Source organism: Protopterus annectens, chromosome 7.part0, assembly GCF_019279795.1.
Source record: "Protopterus annectens isolate FY-2018-M chromosome 7.part0, PAN1.0, whole genome shotgun sequence".
NCBI lineage: Eukaryota > Metazoa > Chordata > Ceratodontiformes > Protopteridae > Protopterus > Protopterus annectens.
In genome coordinates, this window is record NC_056739.1 from 1,283,859,236 (window position 1) to 1,283,885,189 (window position 25,954).

Here is a 25,954-nt window from a genome sequence, read left to right on the forward strand (position 1 = left end):
AGCTATTTGGTGCCACCCAGTGCCTGTCTTAACTCATCCCTGAACTCCCCTCACAATTACCCTTTTTCAGTTTCCACCATTTGATCCTTGGTGCTGCCCTCACACTCCTCCTCCTCCTCTTAATCACCAACGTCATCCTACAAACCACCATATACTATAGATATATATATATATATATATATATACACACACACACACACACACACACACACACACACACACACACACACACACACACACACGCACACACACACACACACACACACACGCACACATATGGGAGCACTTGAAATAAGCAAAACTCCCAAATGTAATACCTGTTTCACTGAGGATTGTGAGATCTAAGAGTTAGTGTATATAATTAGCAGGGTGTGTGTGTGTGTGTGTGTGTGTGTGTGTGTGTGTGTGTGTGTGTGTGTGTGTGTGTGTGTGTATGGCAAGCCACAAAGTATATGCATTTTCTTCCGATTCCACAGGATGCACATTCTGCTTTGACATTTACCTTTTGTATTTATTTAAAGTGCCTCCCTCCCAAAATAACCTTTCCTTGTAGAAATGCAAGCTTCACATTGTTGCCATGTTGTGCCCTCTGTTCAACCCACTGAACCTCACGTTCCTGTAAGTGCTATACATAGCTTCAAGTGATCGTGACACTGTTGAAATGAATGAGGTACTGAGCATTGTCCCAGCACACTGGGTCCATAGTTGCCGAAGTGTGATAAATGTTTATGAATTGCACCCTTATGCTGTGCCTGATATGCAATACAGAGGAGTGTATATAAATTGTGCTATCCATCTTTAAGCAATGCACCCTGAAAGATGTTGAATAGTCTACAGGTGTGGAACAGCTTAAGAATTTTTTTTTTGATTCATAACAGTTGTTATCTGTTGCGAATTGAACATCCAAAAATTATAGTTAAAAAAAAGGAGTGATGAATATGCCATTTAGCTCCTTTCACATGTAGGATAGCATTATGTGACCTGAGTCCAGCATTTAGGAGTACTTACAGCACAGCAGAGAAGACAGCCATTAGCAGCATTCCTGGTAAACATAAAACCTAGTGTATATGTCCATATGTACCCTGGAGAACATGCATAAGGGACATTTTTGGTTTGTTGATTTATTTGCTGAAATTGTGCTGTGAGTACAGGTAGACAGTTGTACATTTTAAGGACAGCTGAGAAATTTTACAAGTAAACACTAAGGAGTAATAGTGAAATAAGTATAAATGCCATCATAACAGATCTGTCAATCACTAATTGTTTTCTTAGCCAAGGAAAATGAGAATGGCCAGCTGGTAAAATGGATTACAACACATTATGCTTGTAAAGTTTGAAAGAGTGATATTCTTTAAAAAAAATTTAAATTGATTTAAAGTTTTGTTGTTTTTTTTTTTGGTTAACCAAGACATTTTGTATTCTTGTAAATTCAGAACATAATCAGCTGATATCTTTTTGCAGTTACTCTTCAAATGTAAACATTAACCCATGAGTATGAAATCTGTGATTGTCTGAACCTGCATTTTCTTTCATTCCTTTGCTCTGGTTCTCTTCCAGACTGAATAGCCCCAGTATGTTGCTACTAGGTTAGACAGAGCCGTCCTTGTTTTTGTATCATTATTTCTCTGGCTGAGTTATCTGAGAAGGGCTATCACATTTCATGTTGTTATGGTAGCCAGAATGCACTGGAACTTAGAGATACGACACAGGCATTCCTTCAAGAGTGGCATTGCTCTCTTCAGGTATTTGTATATTACTGAAGTGGTTCTTCACATTTTTGGCAGTCGCTGAACTCTCCTTTTCATTTTTAGTGATGAAACTGTAAGAATCGACTTGAAGAAAATTCCTGCGCTGCCCACCAAGGCATTACAGGAGCATCCTTCCCTGGCATACTGGTAAGTAGGTATTTGTGCATGTATTAATTAAAGAACTGTCTTACTAATACCTTTAATCCACTTTGATTTACAGAGGTGCTACGCCAAAATAAATAGTATGATAGGAGAAGGTACACCAGACAAATGTTCATGTGCATCTTGACAGATATAGAGAAACTGATGCATAAGAGAGGAGAAAGAGGGGAGAGGTGACTCAGTGTAAGTAGTGTTAGATTTAAAGATAAAGCAAATTGTTTGCTACTAGCAAATATGGTGATGCCTTGCATCCTGTGAGCATCATGAAATGGAATGGTGACCTTTAAAAGTAATGGCAGAGGCCTTATAAAAGAATTGCTTTCTTATATTATGCAGTAAGGTTTCTGTAAATATTAGATCTGCATGACTAGTGATCAGGATTTCTTATAGCTTTAGCGCAATACTATAAAATGTCTAGGTCCAAAGCAGGCTTTTTAGGTGTAAGTGCCCTCCTCCAGCAGTGTCACTGACCCAACAGGTAGCATGCTTGTCTTTAGTGCTATTTCCAGTGCAGGTGATAGGATTGCTGACACTACAGTGCAGCACTGGGGGATGCTGAACTCTTTTGAGTCTGTTGTCCTTTGAAAGAGACATCAAACTGAGGTCCCATCTTCTTGAGTTGGTGGTAGCTCAGGTTGCTGTGAAAGATCCTGTGGCACCTATCAAAAAGAGTAAGGTATCCTTTATTTAACACAACATAAAAAACATTATTTGCATACTTACAAAACATACATATTTACAGGCACGTGTATACAAATTTTTATTTTTTTTTACTATTTATAACTTCTTATAACATCCTGTTTGTCCTTGTTGTACAACCATGATCTAATTTTTTTGCAGTATAGCTGCCAAAATCCATTTCCCATTAAACATTTCATTCAGTCTTTCTTTCCAAATAACCGCATTACATAAAATAAATTCTTATCTACCCTGCCTACATATTCTTTTTTTTTGTTCTTATAATATCCTTACATAATAATATTCATAACTATATTGCTTATGTTATTGATATTCTCAAAAAATGTATTCACACAACTTTTTCCAGAGTTTCATCACTCTTTACATTTCAAAAAAAAAAAAACATGCTCTGCTGTATCCTTCTCCCCACAAAATAAACACTTTCAGTTTTCTTTTATATGGCTTGTTCCCCTTTACTGGTAAATTATATTTTACCAGTCTCCATAGGAAATTGTGACATTCTACTATCTTGGAATGCCACTTTTTCGTTATTTTAACTTCTTTAATCACTTCTTTTAGTACAATTTCCCATGGATTTACATAATAATATTGTTTATCACACTGTTATGCCACATCCTTCTGTCTTTTTATCATCAATTTTTATTTTCTGTGGTGGTATTTTTTTCTTGATAATTTTTAATTTCTTCATTTACATATTCTTTTTCCCCTCTTTTTTCTTATTCTCATCATCTCCCAGAACTTTTTTGTACTTATATTTAAACATTCCATCTGTTCATTTTTCATTATCTTCCTTTACCTCCTTTAATACTGTATAAAAGTTTAAATAATCAGAATAAACAACCGGATTTAATAATCCCAGTGCCCCTTCATCTACACTGATGTACAGCACACCTTTTTTCAATGGCTTTAATCTTGAACCCCATATGAAAGAAAACACCAGTTGAGCAATTTCTTTTTCATATTTGTCTGGGATCATATTAACATTTGACATATATGCCTTTGTTCCCAGTACTACAGAATTCACCAGATAAAACTTTTTTCCTGAATGGTGATCTGTACATCCTCCACAGAAGACGTATTTCTTTCATTGCTTTTATCAAACACTTGCATTGCATCATATCTACATCATATTTCCTAGAGTGTATCCCTAGCAAAGACGCTACATCAGAATCCTCATAGGGGAGAAGAGAATATTCCTGATCAGAAGAGGAATTAGAAGAAATGAAAACCTGATCTGAAGATTCATAGTCTGTCTCTTGCCTAGGCCTGTTATCAGGAGGGGGATGGGAACCCCTGATCAAGGTAATCAAGTCTTCGTCCATTTTGAGCATCTGTTTTTTGGGCATAGAGGCCTGTCCATGTGGCTGGTGACTTGTTTCTTTGCCTTTAAAGGTGTTTTAGTCTTTGCCTTTGAAGTCGGTTTAATATATAATTGTTTAGGTCTGAATACACCCTCAGAAGCCGATGCCTGCTCAATGGCTCCGGACCCATCTGAGGGAATAATTTCCGAGGCTCCAATACCTTCAGTTTCCAGCAGCCTGGCCGACTCCACGTGGGAGTCGGTAGCGGCCTGCGACTCTAAAGTAGTGGGCGTCAGGGGCTGCGAAAGTGCCTCACTGAGAACCGGCGACTTGCTTAGGAGAAGCTTTGTCGTCGGTTTTGGACCTCGGTTGCCTGTCTTTTTTTTTCTTTGCGTTTTTTGTGAACCCCAGTAGTCGGATGGCTATCTGACGACATTGTATAATTAAATCTTCGCCCAAAATAGCTTAATGCAAAATCATACCGACACTTAATAGTGTGTTGGTTAAATCTAGCACAAAACCGACAACTAGAAACATCGTGGTCAGGGCCTAGGCAAGGAATACAGTAAGAATGAAAGTTCTTATGAGGTATTTGCTTCCCACAAGAAATACAATTATTAACTTTTTCTGACATCGGACTGGAGCAAGAAAAAAGTTTCCCCAACTGGGTACTTAGCTTTTAATGAAGACTTCGGATCTGAAACTCGAACACGTAAATCTCAGGAGTCGGCCGACCGGCACTTGTGAACTGCTTCTGCTTCGGGCACCGCGCGGCAAGAAAGACTGAAGAAAATGGCGTCGGCTGCATTTTTTATAACCCTGATGACCTGACGTCAGGGAAGAAGCAACAGCAACCGACACAGGACCCAAGACTTTAGAATTCAGGCCGACTGAGGGCAACCTGCCAGCAGGATAACCCAAATGTAATGACTGCAACATTGAAACACGAAGAACATCCATATTTTGTTCTTAGCAACTACAACTATATGGTCTCCATATGTCAAAACTACTGGAATCACCACCCCCTTTTGCATCACATGTCTAGCATCTTTTATTTTATAAGTTACTTCATTACCAAAGCAAACACTGTTCCACTCATACGACATCCTTGTCTTATACTACACTTCATACACATTTCTTTACTCAGCCACCCAGTCACTAACAGTCTCACTCTATTATTTTAGATGCTGACATACACACTGTCCCATTTCTGTTACCTATCCTGCACTTCTCCATAATATCCCACAAAGCATAATTTCCTACTGTATCAAATGTCTTGCTAATATCACCTACCATAAGTTTCACATCCTCCCTTTTACTTGTATTATCCACAATTTATATCACAACTAGTAGAAATTCTTGACAGCCCTTCCCTTTTATACCATATACTTTCTTCATAATATTCCTCATTCTTTCTTCCATTCTGTTCTGTATTATTCTCATAAAATGTATTTTCTGTGTTATTTAGTGTGATGAACCTCCAATTTTTTTATTTCATTCTTCTCATCTTTCTTCCATATATATTTTAATATCCCACTACATAACTCTTCATAAACAAACCATTCCTTCAACCATTCATTCATTGCATTTACAAAATGCCCTGTTTTCCAATCCATGAATATCTTGTATATTCCATTTGGGCCTGATACTGATTCAACATTTATTTGCCCAACACACTAGTCATAGGTGACTCGATAGTGGGGCACACTGATGTCCTACTCACTAGGTTGAATAAGGAGAAAGTGACAGTCAGCTGCCTGTCAGGCACCAGGATCCACCACATAATGCATGCACTCAGGTCCCTCAACAACAGGTACAAATATGACTCTGTCATTGTACATGTGGGAGTGAATGAGCTGAGATGTACCTCCCTGGACTACATGAAACGAGACATGGAGGAGCTCTCGGATTATGTAGCCCAGGCGAGTATGACCCTAGCCCTGAGCAGCATCCTACCATCACCCAGAATGATACCACAGTACAAGTAGAAAATGATTGATTTCAACAGTTGGCTAAGTTTCTGGTGTCATTCTCAGGGGATCCAGTATCTGTCTACCTGGGATGACATGATTGACAGACCTTGATGCTTTGCCAAAGATGGCCTGCATCTGTCACCCCTGGGCTTCTGGATACTGGCCAAGGCTCTTGCAACCCCTATAGTGCCTTTTTTAGGCAGTGTTCCACAGACCAAATTACCACCGTAACAGCTACAAACAAATGCAATCTGAGGGTCATGCTGCTCAGTGCTGGAAGTCTACATCTCAAAATGCACTCGCTCGAAGCACTCCTTAAAATGGAGAACAGACATTTGTGCCATAACATAGACCTAGTTCAAGGCAGCAGAAAGCACCCCTGCAATACCAGGCTATAACTCATTCCACACCTTGCGGCCCTAGAACTTGAACCAAAGCTCCAAAGGCGATGGTGTTTCCATATTCATAAAGGATGCGCACACCTCCATACTGGTAGCCCAGCATAACGTATCTGAGATACTTCAGGTGCAGCTAACATGGGTAAGACAGTGATTCAGGTCGTAGCCTGCTATAGGACCCCAACTATGTCCCAAGACTCACACTGCATGTTCCTAAGCACCCTGGAGAATATCAGGGTCCAACCTAACACTCTCATACTAGGTGACTTCAACTACCCCTCCATTAACTGGGAAAACTACTCATGTGCCAATACACTTGCCCAACATTTCCTGGAATTCATTAATTCCAATGCCCTGGACCAGTTTGTTCTTACCCCCACTAGAGGTAGCAACATCCTTGACCTGGTCATTACTAACATGGGCGACCATTGCTCTACACCAGTAGTCAACTCCCCCCTGTTTAGATCCGACCACAAACTAATCATCTTGAAAATCCATATACCCCCACCCCCACAAAGGTAACAACCATGAAAAACTTCTCCAAAGCTAACTTTGGGCTCCTAAAAACAGTGGTGGCTAACTTCACGGCACCCATGCAAATGGAGAATAGTTGCATGACTGCCGAATCATACACCAATGCAGTGTACGAACTCGTACACAAATGCATGGATCTTGCCATGCCCAACAGACCAAGACGCACTCCTCCAAAAAAAGGAAGCCAATCTGATGGCCCCCTGCCATAAACAAACTTTACAACAGAAGGAGGAAACTGATGTGGAATAAGGTGAAGTCCCAAGACTGGAAAAACTCCCTTATCATCCTCAACAAAAAGTTGAGATCCCTCATCAAATCCTCTAAAGCTAGCTATGAAAACAGAATTGCAGCAGATAGTAAAGACAACCACAAGGCCTTCTATAGTTATGTAAGGAATCTCCACAGCAATACCCAGATTTGCTCTGAGCTACTGCACAATAGTACCTCCTATACTGAGCCAACAGATATTGCCAATGTACTGGCTAACAGATTCAGTGCCAACTGTACCCCCCCCCAAAGGACCAGTCACAATACCAGTAGATTGCCAGGTACCCAGTATTACTGCTGCACAGGTTACAACAGCACTGTCCAAGGCCAAGAATACAGCTTCCATGGGACCTGACAATATCTCTGGCTGTGTTCTACATGAGTTGGGATCTATTATATGTGGTTAAAATATTTACACTTTACATATGTGTGTATATATAGTGGTCTAATTTATTATTAATATTTTTAAGTGTTTGGTATAAGTGCATACATTTATCATTTTACATATACTACTCTTATTGTAGGTCAAGTATATGTTAAATGTTTTTGTGATATCCTGGTATGGGTCTGAATAGTTGCCTTGGTCTCTTTTTTATGTTTTAGTTCTGCCATTTCATGTATTATTCATGAATGACAGGAGCATACCAGTGTTTTCATTGGTTAGCAGGATGTATAAATATGTATAGTTATTCATGTTCTGTATGTCCGTTTGTCTAACACTGAAGAAGGCATGAATTTGCTGAAACCGGTCTGTTTATAAATGTAAATAAAGTCTTATTTATTCACTATCGATTTTGGACTGCATTTTGACTGCTAATATTGCTGGCCAATTGTGTTTGTTGAATGCTACTTTCCGGCCGTGCAGTACCCACGTGCACAGCATTTGGTTTTGCACACATTACATCTCAGTCATTCTTCCCTAGCTTGGTTCCACAGCTATCTAACCAAACGCCAGCAGGCTGTTAGATGGCAACAGGAGCTATCATCTTTGCTCATTAACATAGGAGTGCCACAAGACTCCATATTAAGCACCCTACTTTTTACCATCTTCACAAATCAACTCCATAAATCCACATCTCTCGTCTCTGTCATCCAATATGCAAATGACTCTACCCTGATATGCTCCACCCCCTCTCTGACACAACTACAGCCTATAACACAACACTCCTTCCTAGAAGTAGAATCCTGGCTAACTAACACTAACCTCATACTGAACCCAAACAAGATAAACTCATGCTCTTTCTCCCCACCAAAACACCCAATTCCTCAGCCACTTTTCAAATCCACTCCTCCAACAACACAATTATAAACACCAGCTCACATACCAAATTACTAGGTGTCACAGTTGATAGCAAATTAAAATTCGACCTATACCTCTCTCAAACCATTAAAAAAACACATCAAATTAGGCTCTCTTTACCAAATTAATCCTTTCCTAACTAGCCATTCTAGACTATGCATTGCCGGGATTCATCTCTTATCTACTATTCTTTATGCTTCTCCCATCTTTACAAACCTTAACAAAACTGACCTTACCAAACTTGAATCAGTCTACAATAAAACAGCCAAGTTCGCCAGTAGCTCCCTGTATAGGTCCCATCACTGCTCTGCCCTACAACAAATAAATTGGCTAGAATTCCCACAACTAACCTATACCCACCTTGTCTTTACTTACCAACTAATATGCCAGCCAAACAGAACCCCTGCCCTACAACAATTACTCCAACCATATACCAACACTTGGCAACTCCGATCCTCGCACAAAACACTCCTCCAAGTATCCAAAAGCAACAAAAAAGCCGGGGACGCCCTCTACTCCCTCCACATTTCTAAACTTTGGAACTCAATCCCTCAACACATCCTAAACGCTACCAACCTACACCAATTCAAAACTCTGCTCAAAGACCACCTCACAAGCCAGGCTAATACCACATAAGCCCACATCAAATTTCATCTCCTAAATTTTATAGTCTCCATGTATACCTCACTCCCACTTGCTAACACCAACTATCAGCTACCTACAATGAGTATAATTTCCTTTTTTTTTTTTTTTTTTTTTAAGGGTATACATATGTACACATATTAATGTATACTCAAATGATCAACTAAAGATGGACCCCTGTCCTCAAAAGAAAAAAAAAAAAAAAAATATATATATATATATATATATATATATATATATATATGACTTTACTATATTTTAATAACTTTCTCCTTTGTATATTGTACTTTCTTTACTGTCTCTAGATATTTCTGTTAAATTCTATGTAAAACCAACACTGTGCCTGTCAATGTTGTTCTTGTTTTATTGGAGCTTTTCTACCCGGGCCTCCACTGAAAATGGGCTCACACCCAGACGGACTATCCCGGTCAACAAATGTAAAATAATAATAAATAATACCCACACATGCCGGTTGTGGATGTTTTGTGTGTGCTTCAGTGTCTGTGTAGGGAGTAATGCATTTTAGCCTAGCCACACTCCCTACAATTCAACTGCCCTACTTGTCATCCAATGTGAAATACACCTTTGGGGAAGGTGTACTCCAATAATCTCCTTGGCGTGTACTATAATTGCATAGTCCTGTAGTGTAATAAACTAGTTAGTTAGGAGTTCTAATCCCAGCATGACCTGTGTGTGTGTGTGTGTGTGTGTGTGTGTGTGTGTGTGTGTGTGTCTGTAACTCGTATCCTGTGTGGAGGTGGTTGTGACTGAGTAACAACTGGGCCCAATGTGAAGTGGGTTTTGCAAATTTCTTATATGGTGGCCCTAGTATATATCACAATGTCTACCGTACAGGGATAACAGATGTGAAATAGCCAAGAGGATGGGATGCAAATCCATACCCATACATGTGACATCAAGGCCAGGCAAACAGAGCAACACCAGTATTACCCAGAGAACACTCTCTACCCATGTCTCATACACACACACACACACACACACACACACACACACACACACACACTTGCCTAGACAACAACCAATATGTTGGTAGTACATTGCATATTGCCCACTGATAGTAACTCTGGAGTGATTGCAGTGGGCTACAGAGGGCATGGCACCCTGTCCATCTGTCCAATAGGCACTGACATGCAGATATGTTCCCCACTGGACACCTGCAACACCTGTGGTGCCATCAAGTGTGACCCACAAAGGACATACCATGCCTGAAGACATGCCCTGTATGGACAGATGCCACTGACACCAGGGAATGCACTTAGCATGCTATCAATGTAGATGCAGGGTAAACCTGCTGTCTATTACCTATTCCCACCACAGGAGGCCAAGACTAGCACATCTGATGATAATCTGTGTACACAACATGGGCCAGACACCTCAGGTATAGTTCCACATGTCACTGTACATGCATGTGGGAGGTGTGCACATCCCAGACACTGTCCATGTCATGGACTAAGGAAGACATACATGGTAAGCGATGCACAGCATTGGCCACATGCAGTAGTCACCCAGGTGACTGGATGGTGGATACAATACTCACCTGTGTGGGCAAATCCAGAAACTACACCCCTTAGCCACAATACAGACCATTGTAATGTGGCCTGATGCCAAGGTATACCAATCACCTAGCCTTGTATAGCTGTCTGGCACAGTCAACCACCACACACCCGTGAAGAATTGCACCCATGTATGTCAGTACTGGCACCGCGTGTGTGTGTGTGTGTGTGTGTGTGTGTGTGTGTGTGTGTGTGTTTGTGTGTGTGTGTTGTATGATGCGCATGATCACATTCACACTCACTACAGCTCCCATTGGCATACTGAAGCATGCTGTCTGATGTCAGACACCTCCCCATACCCTTTGCCCATATAACCTCTGTATGACCCCTGTGGTGCATGTGATACCTGCACAGTAATGTGTTGTGGCGATCTCACTAGTGATGAGTTGTATTCCTGGCCCTGCCAAGTGTGTCAGTGTTTGTACGTCCCTGTGAGAGTGCAGCTGTGTTGTCGCTGGCACCTGGTCATGCGCACAGGGATGTGTACTACACCTACCCTATAGCTACCATATCCCTGTTGCAGATGTCACTCACCAGCACATATACGTTCTGAGGGCTCCTCACCATGTAACCTATGTGGCGCATCCAATAACTGCATGGAAATGTGATAGTACTACATGGTCTTCAGGGGTTTGGTACCCTGTGCCGGTAGGTGTATGTCACAAACATGCTAAGGTTTTACTCTCCCACCCCTCCCTGACTTGTCTTTGACACTGTCTGCCTCTCTCACTCCCTCTCTGGTGGATGTGGAGACCTACACCTGCTTTGCTTAGGCAGCAGCATGTGTATTTTAAGTGATGCTCGTGATCAGCTGATGACCTCTGCACAAATTGCAGCCCTCCTCTAGCTGATTGCATGTGGAAGAACTGTGGTAACATTCCCATAACCAGTTGCATGGAAACACACTCCAATATGTAGGAACATCTTGTTGGGGTTGGGCCTTTCCATTCCCTGTGAGCAGGAACTCAATCTTTTGTTTGGCAAACAGCATCTCAGATGGAATGGGGATTTGCCTCTAACGACATACACTGTGGAAACAGGGCAACACACAGGAGGAGGATGTGCCTGACCTGACTCCAGACTGTAAGTGCTGCTATACTGCATTTGGAGTAATGTTGGTTTAACAGGGTGTGTGTGTGGATATGGCTGTCCTACATGTTGCAATACCTGCCATATCAGTGCTATGTGTATGAGGAATCCCCATCTGTAGGGTCATCTGCAGACTGGGCAGTGTGTGGTGCCTTTGGTTTCATGTGTTACCCACATAGCACCTGTCTGTGAACTGCAGAAGGTAGTGTGAGGATTGCAGTCTGTAGATGGTGGAACCATGACAGTTACTGACTTCATATCCCTCATAGGACATATGTTGCAACAAACCCTGTTACAACAGTAAATGTATGAGGTTATCACAACAACATGTCAATATTGACCCTGTGTATGTGCTTCCAGCCACACCTCTGCCAACCTTTGTACATATGTCAAGCATTAAGAGGTGCATATGTGTTGTACACCATAATTAGTGACATCATATCTGATAACAAGCCAGTGAGATATCACACTGCTACACATGTTATGTACAGTAGGGGTTATATTTGATGACATAACCAGGACATTCTGTGGTTGTGTGTACAGTACTGAGGTCTGTGTACTTATGGTGAATGTCGACAGTGTGTGTAATGTTAATATGTACTTTGGCCTGTGTACAGACTGTGGTAGATGTCATTGTTCTTGTTCCCATCCTATCTGATGTTACATGCTGCTCCACTGTATGGTACCATATCAGCTTACATGTTTGTAGGGCCATACACACACATGTCCCATACCACAGGCAGGCATTGGACCACACTGTGTAGCGGCCCAGTATACGTAGCTTTTGTGTGTGAGTGGAACATATGAGGATGGTGTTGAACAGATAGTCCATTTACTGTAATAATATGCTAGTGTACAATATGTGGTTGTGGCTGTGTTCACATTGGATGTAGCTATGCACTGTCACAAAGGTATATCTTCCCTGTACTGTGACATGCCTGTAGAGTCTGCTGTATATGTAGATACATGTGCATTCCCCCATAGAATATGTAGGCCAGTGCTGAGCCAGTCTACCTGTAGCCTGCACAGTGTTTTGTTACATGCCTAGCAGCTTAGTGTACTTACCCAGTGAGATGTCATGTCCAGATACTTGCCAGATGTACTGCTGCCGGACCTCCCTTAGCAGTCATGTATGCCAGACAGAGCAGTGGGATGCTGTACAAATGTATGTCAGTATCTAGTGGGTAGTATGTGGCCATGGCACCTCTGTGCTAGCGGTTACTATGTGTCAGGACAGACAGGGGTGTGTGAATCCATACCCTATGGGGGCATATGTATACCAGTCGTTACGTGTTATACCCATCTACATGGCTGTTAACATCCACATTGTCAGGCTTGGTCCACATGTTTTGCACTAAGGGGTTCTGTGTATACCTCTGTACTGTCCAGAGTGTGTCAGAATGTCCACATATATTGGCCAATATCTCTGCTGTAGTCCACAGTAGCATTACGTGCTAGCAGCCGTACTGTACTATGATGTCTTTAGGATGTCTGTCAGTAGCCAATGGCGCACATGTGAAAAGCAGATGTGACCTCCCACACACACCATGTCTGTGAAGACAATCACTATTACAGTAGCAGTAGTCTACTGATATACCAGCTAGACATCCCCTTGCACTACGTAATTGGGACTATAGGGATTGAAGTAGGACTACACTCCATGTTCAGGGCATATGGTGGAAATGTATGTATATATAATTATCCAGATATCTATAGATATATTTATTTATTTATTTATTTTATTTATTTAAATTTGTTGACTGGGAGTGTCCGACTGGACGTGGGTCCATTTTCAGCGGAGGCCCGGGGAGAAAAGCACCACAGTAAAATAAACAGACAGTAGTTACATTGGATTACATAGCGATTAACAATTTAACATAGAAATTACTTACACATATACATATTGACATATATAGATGGGTATGTATATATACATATATGTATGTATATATATATATATATATATATATATATATATATATATATATATATGCATATACACACCCAGATATATACATATACAGAGCGATATATGGCTACACATATACAGATAGTGATACATATGCATATATACGTATATCACGCTGCCATTCCTGCCAGCAGTCCACTGCTGTTTTATCCCCCACACATACGGTGGGGCTGGTGCCATATATGTGTGGGCTTCACCTACACCATACATGTGTGCCCATATGCACTCCAGAGGCCAGTGTATGTAACAGTGGCATATGGGTTTGTATTATTGAGTCTGGAGGGGGGGGTGCACCATAAATAACCTAGGCTGTTACAATGTGTGGGGGTATCAGGTGAGAGCTGCCTTCAGATATCTGGATGTACAGTACCATACAATTCACCTATATTGACATTACTTACATAAATTGGGTTAATGCAGGCCCTACTGCCTGTTCTGTTTATCAGTGTGCTTGTGATGGTGTCAGTTATGCCTTGTTATGTAACAGTTACATCCCATTTGGTCAACTGAAGTCTGTACCACCTAGTGATTGTGTATAGAGTGTAGATAGAAGCTGCTGAACTATACACCAGCATTACTTACTGTTGATTGTTTGGTATCCTGTGGCCCAGTCTGTCTTTACTATTGTACTATTTGAAGGGCTTGGCCTGGACAACAACAGCTGTGAACCTTTCCAGACTACTGCATTAGTATAACTGTTTCAAAATTGCATTACTCTGTTTATATGGATGTCAGTGTCTGAACAGCTATATGACATGGCATATAAATCTGTAATAGTACACAAATGGATTTCCATTTCTGCAGACCTGTGTGTGTGTGTGTTTTATCCTGTGACCTCTCTGTGGGTATATGTTGCAGGCAACGGCTGTCATTTGTATGGGTGGCTCATCCAGTGTCCAGTCGTTAAGGTGTTAACTGTAGGCATCGTGGCTGTTCCATTTTGTGTGCACCTACTACATAAGTATCTTACTGTACATATCTCTGCGTGTGTATGTGTAGTCACATGTATATATATATATATATATATATATATATATATATATATCTGTATCTGCATATATGTGTCTGTGTATATCTATCCTGGGGATGTTGATAGCTTCCACTATTTACATTTCCTGTGGGAGCCAGACTGTACTGCATGATATGTTACCAATACCCAGCCTGACATCATACAGGTGGGATGCAGTACTGTTAACATCTTGTGCCCATATCATGTCAAGTCCTGGTTATGGGATCTGCAACACTTGGTAGTGTATTGCAGGGCGGACGTGTTTGGCTGTGGGGAGATATACCTATTCGTGCAAGACGTATATTGTTTGGGGCCTCTCAACCCCATTAACGGTGCATGTGGACATATATGTTTTAGTTAATCTCCCATTGATATCTACATATGCATGTCCATGTATACCTATATAGATATATATATATCTGCTTACTTATGTATAGCTATGTCCGTATATACTTACATAGATATATATCTGCTTACATATATGTAGCTTGCTGTGTATATGTTGACATATAGGTGTAGACATATATATGTGTTGATGTAGCCATTTGCATGTATATATGTTTATATATATATATATATATATATATATATATATATATATATATACATGCATATATAGATATGTTGGATCTGTTTAGATATTAATATATTTATACACACACATACATCCAAATGGTGGAATACATTCTCTGTACTGTTTAATGTCTGGGCTGGATGATATGCTTGTGAAAACATCAGGGTTATGTATATCTGGAATGACTTAGTGGTAAATCACTTTATCTATGGTGTGCAGGGTCCTGGGTTCAAGACTTGCAGAGGCTGTTTATTTTGTTGCTGGGCAGAACACAGGCCATTGGATACAGAGTGATTAAGGCACTTTAAAGCAGTTGTAAGTTTGCGCGGAGGTAAGCACTGCTAACTTCTAGTTACAATTTCTTATACTCAATTAGCATCTGTATTGCTTAACCTGTGTAGGCATTGCTTACCCCCACGCAAACAGGCTTAAACCCTCCTACTGCTGCTTAAAAGTGCTTACTCCCGCTTACCCCTGTGCTAATGTCTTCAAAAGAAAAGAAAAGAGGGTTGATAGGAAAGTGGTGAAAAAGGGGCACAAAGAGGGAAAGACAGTAGGGAAAATAGCTAAGGATGTGCAGGAAGGGTGTAGGGAACGTCCATAGCTGCCCAATTCTTTTACAGCAACAGCTGTGCATATACACTAAATTTGGAGGTAGGTTTGGACACTCAAACCTCTGGGAGAGGGGTGAGGACAACAATAATAAGTTGCGATGCCAATTAGACCGGATTATGTGGATATGTGTGCAAATTGGACAGCTATGTATGGGGCAAGATTTTTTTGTGGGAACAGATTGCCCTTTTTTTTTTTTCCAGGTGAGAGTGGGATGTTGGGGAGGGTTAGTAGGTATATTTGGGGAGGTAGGTTGGGTAGGTTAACAGACAAGACAAACAAGACTGACACAGGGGCGGTATATGACACGTGGGGGGTAAACATCTTGATGTTGTGGGGTGTTGGGATATCGGAAGCCCACAAGCCCTCTAGTGGTAACAGTGGGACTGAGGTCCCCACCCATTTTCAATCACCACTGCACCTTCACAGCCCAAAGGTGGCTGTGCTGGGGTCTGAGTCTCAGAGCCAGGCTGACTCTCTAATTGCGACATGCGGCCCTCGAGCTGGCGTAGAAGATCACCAAACTGCTCGTTGATCGCTCTACGCACCACGACTCTGACCTGGTGATGGGTGACAGGTGCCTGTCCGCACTCACTCCCTGGGGGGGCAAGCCCCATCCCCTGAGGCGGTTCCACACGAAGGTGGTGCAGGACCAACGGACAGGGAGGTCCCGGGTTGGTCCCCAGATAGGCTGGTGCCACGACCAGCTGAGGTGGGACAAGTGGGTCCGCTGGAACCGGCCTTCCCAAGCATGCTATAGTGTTTACATTTCATCATCATTTGTGGGTTAGTAATAGTCAACATATTCCAGGGTAGGTATAACAGCATGCATTGATATTCCCATTAACCCAGACACCAGATACGGAACAGTTGCATAGCAAACAGAACACATGCATATATGGGGCCACAGTGGTAATAAGAACAGCATGCAGGTACATTGATGGCACCATGCCACCAATGTTGGAATAATTCAGTATAGCAAACAATTGGACATTATCAGAACATATGTGTCATTACATACCAGTTGAGGGTGGGTATGTTGATTATTGTTGGAGTTATGGTGGGGGGGGGAGATGTCAATTAGCTACTAGTATTTTCCTGTAGTCCACATTACTTTTCTAGTCAGTGTTGTTATCTGTACCTTACAAGTCTTACTACACTACCCTATAGCCTTAGTTTGGACAGTGATATGGCTGTTATCATCATTACACATGAACCGGTATTACCTGCAATATACACCTCTTGCCTGGTATACCTGTGGAGGGAATGTTTGTTAACACTAACTAACTGTTTGTACACATACTCCTGGATTCTGGGTTGATATTTTGCATTATGCTATCCAACTCTTCCTGCACAGACTCTGGCCATGTGTTGACCACATGTTGGTGTGCCTGGACATTTCTAGAATATTGCCCTCTTCCACCCTTAGTGACCTGACACACATATACATGCTTTCCTACACAGTTATGTTATGTAGCACAATGTGGGTGACCGTGACCAGTGATACTTTTTTATTCAGAGAAACTGCAACACTCTCAATTCCCTACAATACCACAGTGAACAGTACCAGTACAGATTATAATGGTGTGTATTTCACAGCATAGTGTTCATATCTAACGTATCTGTGGGAGCAATGTTTGTTAGCACTACCTGACTGTTGCCACACAAAGTTCCAGATTACACATTAGTGTCATGCACATACATCTCACCCTGTTACTGTACACACTCTGGTCACGGCGTGACAACATGGGAGTGTAGATAGGACATACTTGACATATTACTCTCCTAACAGTTTTGGGGGTTGCTACAGTGACAGGTGTGTTCTCATAGATGTTTGCCAATCACTTGTATTCCCTATTTGCTGGCTAAACATCTGGGACCATCCCACAGGCTTACCAGGGGGACAGGCAGCAGATATGGGCACATATACTGGACATTCTGACCTCATCTGTACAATTGTGGGGTATGAATCTGTATGCAGCCTAATTCCACTCCCAGGATTCAGACCATGGCTGTGTCTGCTACAACTTAAACACTGTCCATCACAGTTGTGTCTGCTATATAGATATTGATGTATATCTCCTATCTGCTTTCTGTCTTATTAATCCCCTGTGCTGTTGCATTCTGACCTTGTGTTACAACACTCATACAGATTTCCTAGACAGTTTTATGTTGCAGGACAGTGTGGGCGACAGTTTCAGAGCAACTGCATATCATTCTTGTATTTCTGGGAACAGTGTTGGTATCTGACAAACCTGTGGGAGGAATGTTTATTAGCACTACCTGAATGTTCCCACACACAGTACCAGATTCCACATTACTATTATGCACATACATCTCACTCTGTTACTGTACACACTCTGACCACAGCTTGACAAGTTGAGGTGTAAATGGGAAATATATGGCTTCTTAGTCACATAAGGTATTTGGGAGTTGCTAGTGTGCCAGCTTTGTTCTCATAGCTGTGTGTCAATCAGTTGTATTTTCTGTTTGCTGCCTATACGTCTGGGATCATCCCACTGATTTCCCAGGGGGACAGGTTGATAGGCAATATATATGGGCCACTTTAGTAGACATTCTGGATATATCTGTACAGTTGTGGGGAATGATTCTGTATGCAGACTACTACCACTGGCCGGATTCGAACCGTGGCTGTGTGTGCTAAAAAAACAATAGTTCACAGCCCAGTTGCATGTGATATTCGATTTTTGTTTGCATTTTCCCTGTTTACCGTCTATGTGTCTCTCAGTTGTACTAAATGGCCTCTGTGGATTACACCTGTCATGTACAGGCATTCCTACACATTCAATTTATGGTGCACAGTGTGGGTAACAGTGCTTAATACTACAGTACTGTTACATGATTGCATATCTACATTACCATGTGATACCAGGATATAAACATGCAGTCCAGCAGTTAGACCTGTTTTGTCAGGCTATTACACTTTTATTGACTTAACAAACAATATGAGACTCTTACTGCCATATTCTGTAGTGTATGCAATACTTGCCTTGAACAATACAGGTTTTATACTAGCAAATAATTTACTGCTACTTTTATTTTTATTTCCTATGACAGTAAATGCATGAGTATTACTGACCTGCCTCGCATCGCAACCTCGCCAGGCAACTGATGTGGGGCTCTTGGTTCTCGGCCCACTCCATTGCAGCTGTGGGTGACATAAGAGGAATATTTAGCCATACCTATCCATGATATACCTGAGCTGGCAATTATTACACACAGACTGGGGTGATACTTACACACGTCTGGAACATCCCCTGATGCTCTAGCCTCTTGGAGCCACTCCTCCAAGAGGTCCCCCTTATGCCGCTTCAGGTCGGCATAGTTGTGCCTGACCTGCTCACCAGTTCGGGGTATGCCAGTGACACTGGTGAGGTCGGGGGCGAGACGTTCCCAGGCCTCTGCCTTATATTGGGAGCCCTGGTATTGGCCCTGCAGCAGTCTCTGAGCATGGTCTTTAACTAGGAGTCCTGCCATGACCTTGGACTCCTGGATGCACCATCGCTGTGCCCGGAAGCACTCACCTTCTCCCTTTACTGCCATAGTGCCTGCAAGGGGAAGCTACAACCAGTTATGAGATGTATTCCCGTCTCTTGGGTTTAAGTAGGGCTGATTTCCCGCACTTTTCCGTGATTGGCCGGTTTTGAAAAGGCTATGCTATGGTCAAACCTGCTTACCTAGGGTTGGCATTGTTTAAAGGGGTATACCACTGGGCACATTTAGTTAGGTGGTTTACACATTGCTTACACCCCTAAGTTGGCCTGTGCAATGCTTAGCGTTGCTTACATTAGACTTTGCATTATATTTCCTTTTGGGCATTGATTTCTTATTCATTGCATCTTATATATCTGCCAGGTATCCATGATTAATGTGTACATACACTCTATGGGGTACTTGTTTTTTATTTGGGACTTCAACACTCTATTACAATTACACCTCACTTCTGGGCTTACTGCTGTACTCCAGTTCACATATTTATGTTATGTAGTGGGTTATGGAACATATAACTGTATACTGATTCCTGATGGCTTGGTGGTTATCTACTGTGACTATGGTGTACGGAGTCCTGGGTTCGAGACTTGCATGGTTGTTTATTTTGTTGATGGCCAGAACAATGGCCGTTGGATACAGAGTGATTAAGACACTTTTGAGCAGTTGTAAGTGGGTTTGCTTGAGGGTAAGCACTGCTAACCTGCTGTTACATCTGCTTACAGGGAGTTAGCTTTAGAATTACTTAGCCAGTGTAGGCATTGTTTACCACTGCGCAAACGGGCTTACGCCCGCTAACTAGTCCTTAAATATGCTTACTACTGCTTATTTATGCTTAAACCTGCATACTAGTGCTTTATTCATTATGACACTGACACCTCACATGTGCATTTACTGCAGTACTTCAGTTCATAAAAAATATGTTTAGTGGGTTATGCAACATAAATATTACTCATAACGTGCTTTGCCATGAAAAATGGAATCTGCTGAAGTGGGACTCGAACCGTGAATGCCTGCTCGTAAGGCGAATGCTCTGCCCATTACACTATTGCTATGCTGCTTTATTTGCATATATCTTCCTTGTTATCCTCTTCAGCCATTTAAGCTACAGTAACCGTAGCTAAACGATGGGCACATCCTCGCACCTACGGGTAGCTTTAATCGGACTTTTAAATATAAATAAAAGGGTTTCTTCATTTTATTTATATGTACTGTTGCTGTTGTACACATGGGGGACAGTTGGTGGGGATATGCAGACACCTATGAGTGGTCTCGCTCATTTCTTACCCGTTTCTGCTGTTCTACATTGTGGGAGCGTGTATATTCTGAGGACTTTGCTCTCAGACACGCCCCCTGCACTCTTACACGCTCCATGTAAGATTAGGGGCTCAGGTAGCGCACCTCATTATTATGCATGGCGCGCTGCCGTTCTGCTCCTAAACAGTCGCTTCCATGGAGGATTAAGCTAGTCCTGCACGGAAGATTAGTAAATCCAGGGGTATATCTAGTACTTTCACTGTTATTTTACATAACAGAGCAACTCTAGCACAGTGTTCACTTCATAAGTTCCATATTAAATGTCCGCCCTACAACTTTTCTATTTGCAGTCTTTCTTCATTGCTCAGAAATCTTACATTCTGTAACAGAATATCTACATCACATTTAGCACACCATTCCAGTATCCCTATCCTTCTTATAGTGGTAACAATACTGTTTACATTTACTGAAAGTACTCTAAAATTGTTGCTTTTCTTTCTTTTTAAATTTAAGAAAATATGCTCAAATTTTCTTTTTATTATTTTCCTGTCTTCCCCAAATGAATATTTTTCCTAGGTTTATGTACAAATAAGTCCACAAGAAGAAATACCACTGGCCACAGCTATTGAATTTATAAGTATGATGTCATTAATCAATTAAGGTTTTTAAGTAGGCAGGATGTGGGTAGTTAAGGGTTGGGTTTTAGTATCATGTTGTTCTGAGGAAGTCCTAATAATGTTTGGATGAAAGCGCGCTTATCTTGTTTGTGAAGGTTGCTATTTGGTTGATAATAAACCTCTGGAATTCAGTAGCTGTGGCCAGTGGTGTTTCTTCTTGTGAATTTGTTGGATAATTGGTTACTACATTTGGTTTATGTACAAATAATCCTTGATCCTCACAATAATTTCTTTTTACTGGCTAGAACTTCCAAAAATGTATTAGTATCAGTCCATTCTCCTGACCTCTTTTTCTCTCTACACACACACACACACACACACACTCCTCATTTTTTCTTCCCATGTATTTTTTCTTCTTCTATAGTTTCTTCTTCACCTAGTCCACCCTCCTTGAGCCTCTTGTTCTCCTCCTTTGTGTATTTTTTCTTCTCTTTCTCCTTCTTTTTCATTATTTACTGTTTGTTCTTTACAATCCATCCAAAAGTGTCCCTCTTTTTTACACAGCCTGCATTTAGGCATCAACCTTCTTACTGTGTGTCCTTTCTCTCCACAAAGGTTACATTGTACCTTGTCACAATCATTAAGTCATTACAGCCGGGTGCGCCTCCAGGCGTTTCTGCAGTCACCTCCTACTGTACCTCTAGGCATCAAATATTGCTTATTCATATTTGCATTAATATTTCCAAGACCATGCTACATACAAGGTATCACAATATTTTATTTTTAAGCATACATGATGGCATGCACAATTGTGGTGATATTTAATCTCCATCAGTGAGTATTTGTTAGAACTGTAAAGTGATGAATTTATTTTTTAAAGGCTCAATCCACACCCACTGGGAGTTAAAGGTACACACTCAAAAGTGCTGTACTGAAGGAAATGAGTTAAATGAGAAAAGTCCTCACAAAAGAAACATTAAGCTGGCCAGCGTATCTTAATGGCCATCTGTGACCAGCCACAAAGTAGCACTTGAAAAGTGTTTCACAATGTTTTTTCACATTTTAAAACAGCTTCCAACCTCCACTGTACATTCCATAAGTTTCTCTCATCTCTAACTTTCACAGTATTATCAACAGTTTCACACACAGATCCTGCATGCGTTTTCTAACATTGTCGTCGTCCAGTTCATGAATTCTAAAATACAAAGTAATGTTTTTGTTTAACATATAAGTTACTACCGTAACACAGATAATTGTTCCATGAATAAATGTCTTTCATTTAGTTACACAGTTCCAGAAATTTCATCATAGGTTTCAGATGTTAAGTCACAAAACGTCTCTGTACCAATATGTATAAAAGACCAAATTTCTTGAGCTTTAAAACCAGAACAGTTACCAAATTGTCCCATACATATGTGACTATTAAAGTATCATTTTTTTGTTTTTTATTCTCACATTTGGTCTTCTCTTCTTTTTTAAAAACAGTTTTACTTAGAGTTTGTTGCTGATCTCCTTTTTGGTCTGCTGTAACTGCTACATATGTTTTAGTTATTGCATTATCTGCTGCCACAGGACCCTACACTGTCTCTGTTGCTTTTCCTCTTTCACTTTCTGTCACTGTTGCATAAGTTTTAACTGCTGCACTCACTGCTGCCATATCACTTGGTTCTTTTTCCAAATTACCATCATCAGCAGTTCCGAAAAAGTTATCTGCTATCTCACCCCATGAAACTGTCTCCTGGATCATCCTGCTCGAGTATTTTTAACAGATCATCTGCGAGCCCTCCTGATGCAATTTTTGTTATCTGCACTACTTCTACAGACTCACTTCATTTTTGATGGAGACAGCTAAATGCTGCCCATTTGTAACATTCACCACACAGGAATCTTTGTTTACATTCTGAAGCTCCTTATTGAACAAATTTTTTCTCCAAATTCTCACTTTCCACTTCCAAACTCTCCATAGCTTTTTCTCCTCCTCCTCCTCAGTGCTGCTGCTGTAGGATAACTGTAGCACCATCTAGCAGCTCAAAGAGTAGGAGAAGTTCCATTTTGCCCTGGCTATATTTCCCTTAGTAATAGAAATACAACCTCAGGTCCACCCTGAAAAGATGCCACTAGCCTAGTAGAAATAACCAAGTCAACAAAGGATAAATAAATGAAGTAAATAATTAAATAAAAATCATCTACCAAGTGTTTGCATCTTCTCCTACTTGAATTCTAACAGCTTGCCATGTCCTGTGTTTGCACTTTTTCCACCTTGGAGTGGGTATCTGTAATAAAGGGAAATGTGGACATGAAGCACCCGACATGAGTTTCAGGGGCTTACCTCCCAGAAAACACCCATGGCATTAAAATTTGCTTGCATTCAAGCAGATAAAATAGATCAATTTCCAATTAGCTATAGCGGACCTGGCCTTTTTTTCATTGATTCACTTTATAACTGAGTAAGTAGAAATTTCAGCATAATCCTGAATCTGTGTGCTTAAAAATTAGGGACACAGCCACAATTAAGGGGGCCCTAACCAGGGAGAATTTAAAATATTACTCTAATTCCCTTAAGAAGTTAACAGAGCAGCAGATTTTGCATCGGCATGCATTTTCTGAACAATAAAAATTATTAAACTGTAATGTTTGACATTATAGAGTGAATGTGATCCTTCATGATTTTCCAGAAAATCAAACATTTTTGAGGGACAGGGCAAAAATATGAGTCCAAATCATGGACATTCTGCAAAACTAGTTACTGTTTAGAGGCATTAATTTATGTCTAAGCACTTTTTGGTAGCAATCTTGTATATAACTTACAATCTGACAGTTTAGCACTGTAGGTTAAGACTATGAGCTGCTAGCAGGCATCATATTGTGGTTCTGATTTTGAACCCTTACCCTTCCACTTGCAAAGTGTGTGACTGTGAGCAAGTCTCTTATCATGACAGTGTTCTTCTGTTAGTCCTAAAAAGAGGCACTGGTGTATATTAGAAAGTCAGATTGCTTCTGTAGTGTTCCTGAGGCATACAGGCACCTGTACAAGAACCCATAGGTAGATCCCTCAGTGGTGTCTACAGAATCTGCCAATAGAATCCCCAAGGATATAGCCAGACATTCTTTACCAAATAATAGGGAAAACAGAATGCTTGATAGATTTGGTGAAAAGGCTTGTACATCAGCTACAGTTGTTATGTGGGCTATTAACTGCCAATTCCTTCTGTTAAAGTACATGGAGTCTTTACAGGAAAAGATCATTACTAAGTCAGAGAGGATCTTGGACAAGAGCCTGCAGAGAGATATACAGGAGACAGCTAGATCAGCCCTCCAGTTGTTTAGACACTCTCTGAAATTTGTCTGTGATGCTGTAGATGCATCATGTAAGGCAGTTGCTGTAGAGTATGTCATGCAAAGACATGCCTGCCTTTGGTGTCACAGCTGAGAAAGTTTGTGAGCAATTGGATAAGAAAGGAAAACAAATTAAAACAGTTAAAGGACTGTATTTGTTTCCCATCATAGATACAAGAGGAATCACTCCTCTAAGTCTTGGCCAAATATTCCTAGGGGAGAAAAAGGGAAGCTTCCTCAAGGTAAGAGACCAAGACAGAGCAGAAAGTGGCAAGCTGATCAACGCAGTAGACCTGGGAGATCCAAGGATCCAGTACTCCCCAGAGAGCAGCTGTGATTATCCATAACACCTCTCACCCTAACAAAAAAAACACTGTAGCCTTCCTCTCCCTAGCAGGGAGACTATCCTCCTTCCTGCAACAGTGAAAAGTCAACACTGAGGATGAGTGGGTCTTAAATATCTTGAAAGAGCTATTTCATCCAGTTCAGAGAAAAAAAAATACTTTTAATGACTGTCAATGCCTCCATAAGATTAAGAGGAACTTATCTCCCGTCCAAATTACAGCAAGGGTCTGTTCACCAGTCTGCGCAGGAAAAGAGGTCACTGGTTTTATTCAAGAATATTCCTGGTCCCAAGAAAAGAGGGTACCTGGAGACCAGTCTTAGACTTGTCAAAGCGAAATAAGTTCCTTTACATTATCAAAGTTCAAAATTCTAACCTTGCAAAAACTACTGCCTGTGATCTTCCAGGGAGCTTATAATGGTGATCCTAGGCCTGAAAATGCCTACCTGCACATTTCCATAGCCAAAGAACACCGGAAATATCTTTGTTTTCCTGGCAGGAGGATTACACTACCAGTTCTGTGCTGTACCATTTGGCTTATCTATTGTTCCCAAAATATTCACCAAATGCCTAGCACCTGTTCTAGCCCACTGTAAAACTCTAGGAAGTCACATTTACCCTTACCTTAGTGACTGTCTCATCCAGGGGAAATACATCCTGGAACTTCAGACACCTTTGCAAATCATCATGTATTGCTTCCAGAAGGTAAGCCTCGCCCTAAATATTCACAAATCACAACTCCAGCCACATATCAGAATTCTCTTTTTGGGCACATTGATAGACTCAGTCCAACAAAAGGCCTTCTTAACCAGGACAAGGTCTCTTATGTGATGACATTTCTACAGAACGTGGTGGAAAATCAGTCACAGCAAGAGATTCTTAAGGGCATTGGGGTGCATGGCATCTTTGCAAAACTGCACATGGGAAACTCCAATGGAGTGAATAAAACACATGAGAACAGCATTCACATCCGTTAGAAACCCTTGTGCCCCTTCTTTCTAGCTTAAAAAAAGAGTATTTTACAGAACCTAGGAGCAAGT

At 41.1% G+C, this 25,954-nt stretch overlaps 1 protein-coding gene across 2 annotated transcripts in view; it reads left to right on the forward strand.

Moving 5' to 3' along the window:
* The window catches only part of FRMD4B (FERM domain containing 4B), a 2,055,076-nt gene that overhangs the window by 1,215,404 nt on the left and 813,718 nt on the right, over positions 1-25,954 (forward strand). For both annotated transcript variants that reach the window (XM_044077901.1, XM_044077900.1), the window contains exon 8: positions 1,812-1,895. In XM_044077901.1, the coding sequence (XP_043933836.1) occupies positions 1,812-1,895 (84 nt within the window). The remainder of the gene's footprint in view (positions 1-1,811; positions 1,896-25,954) is intronic.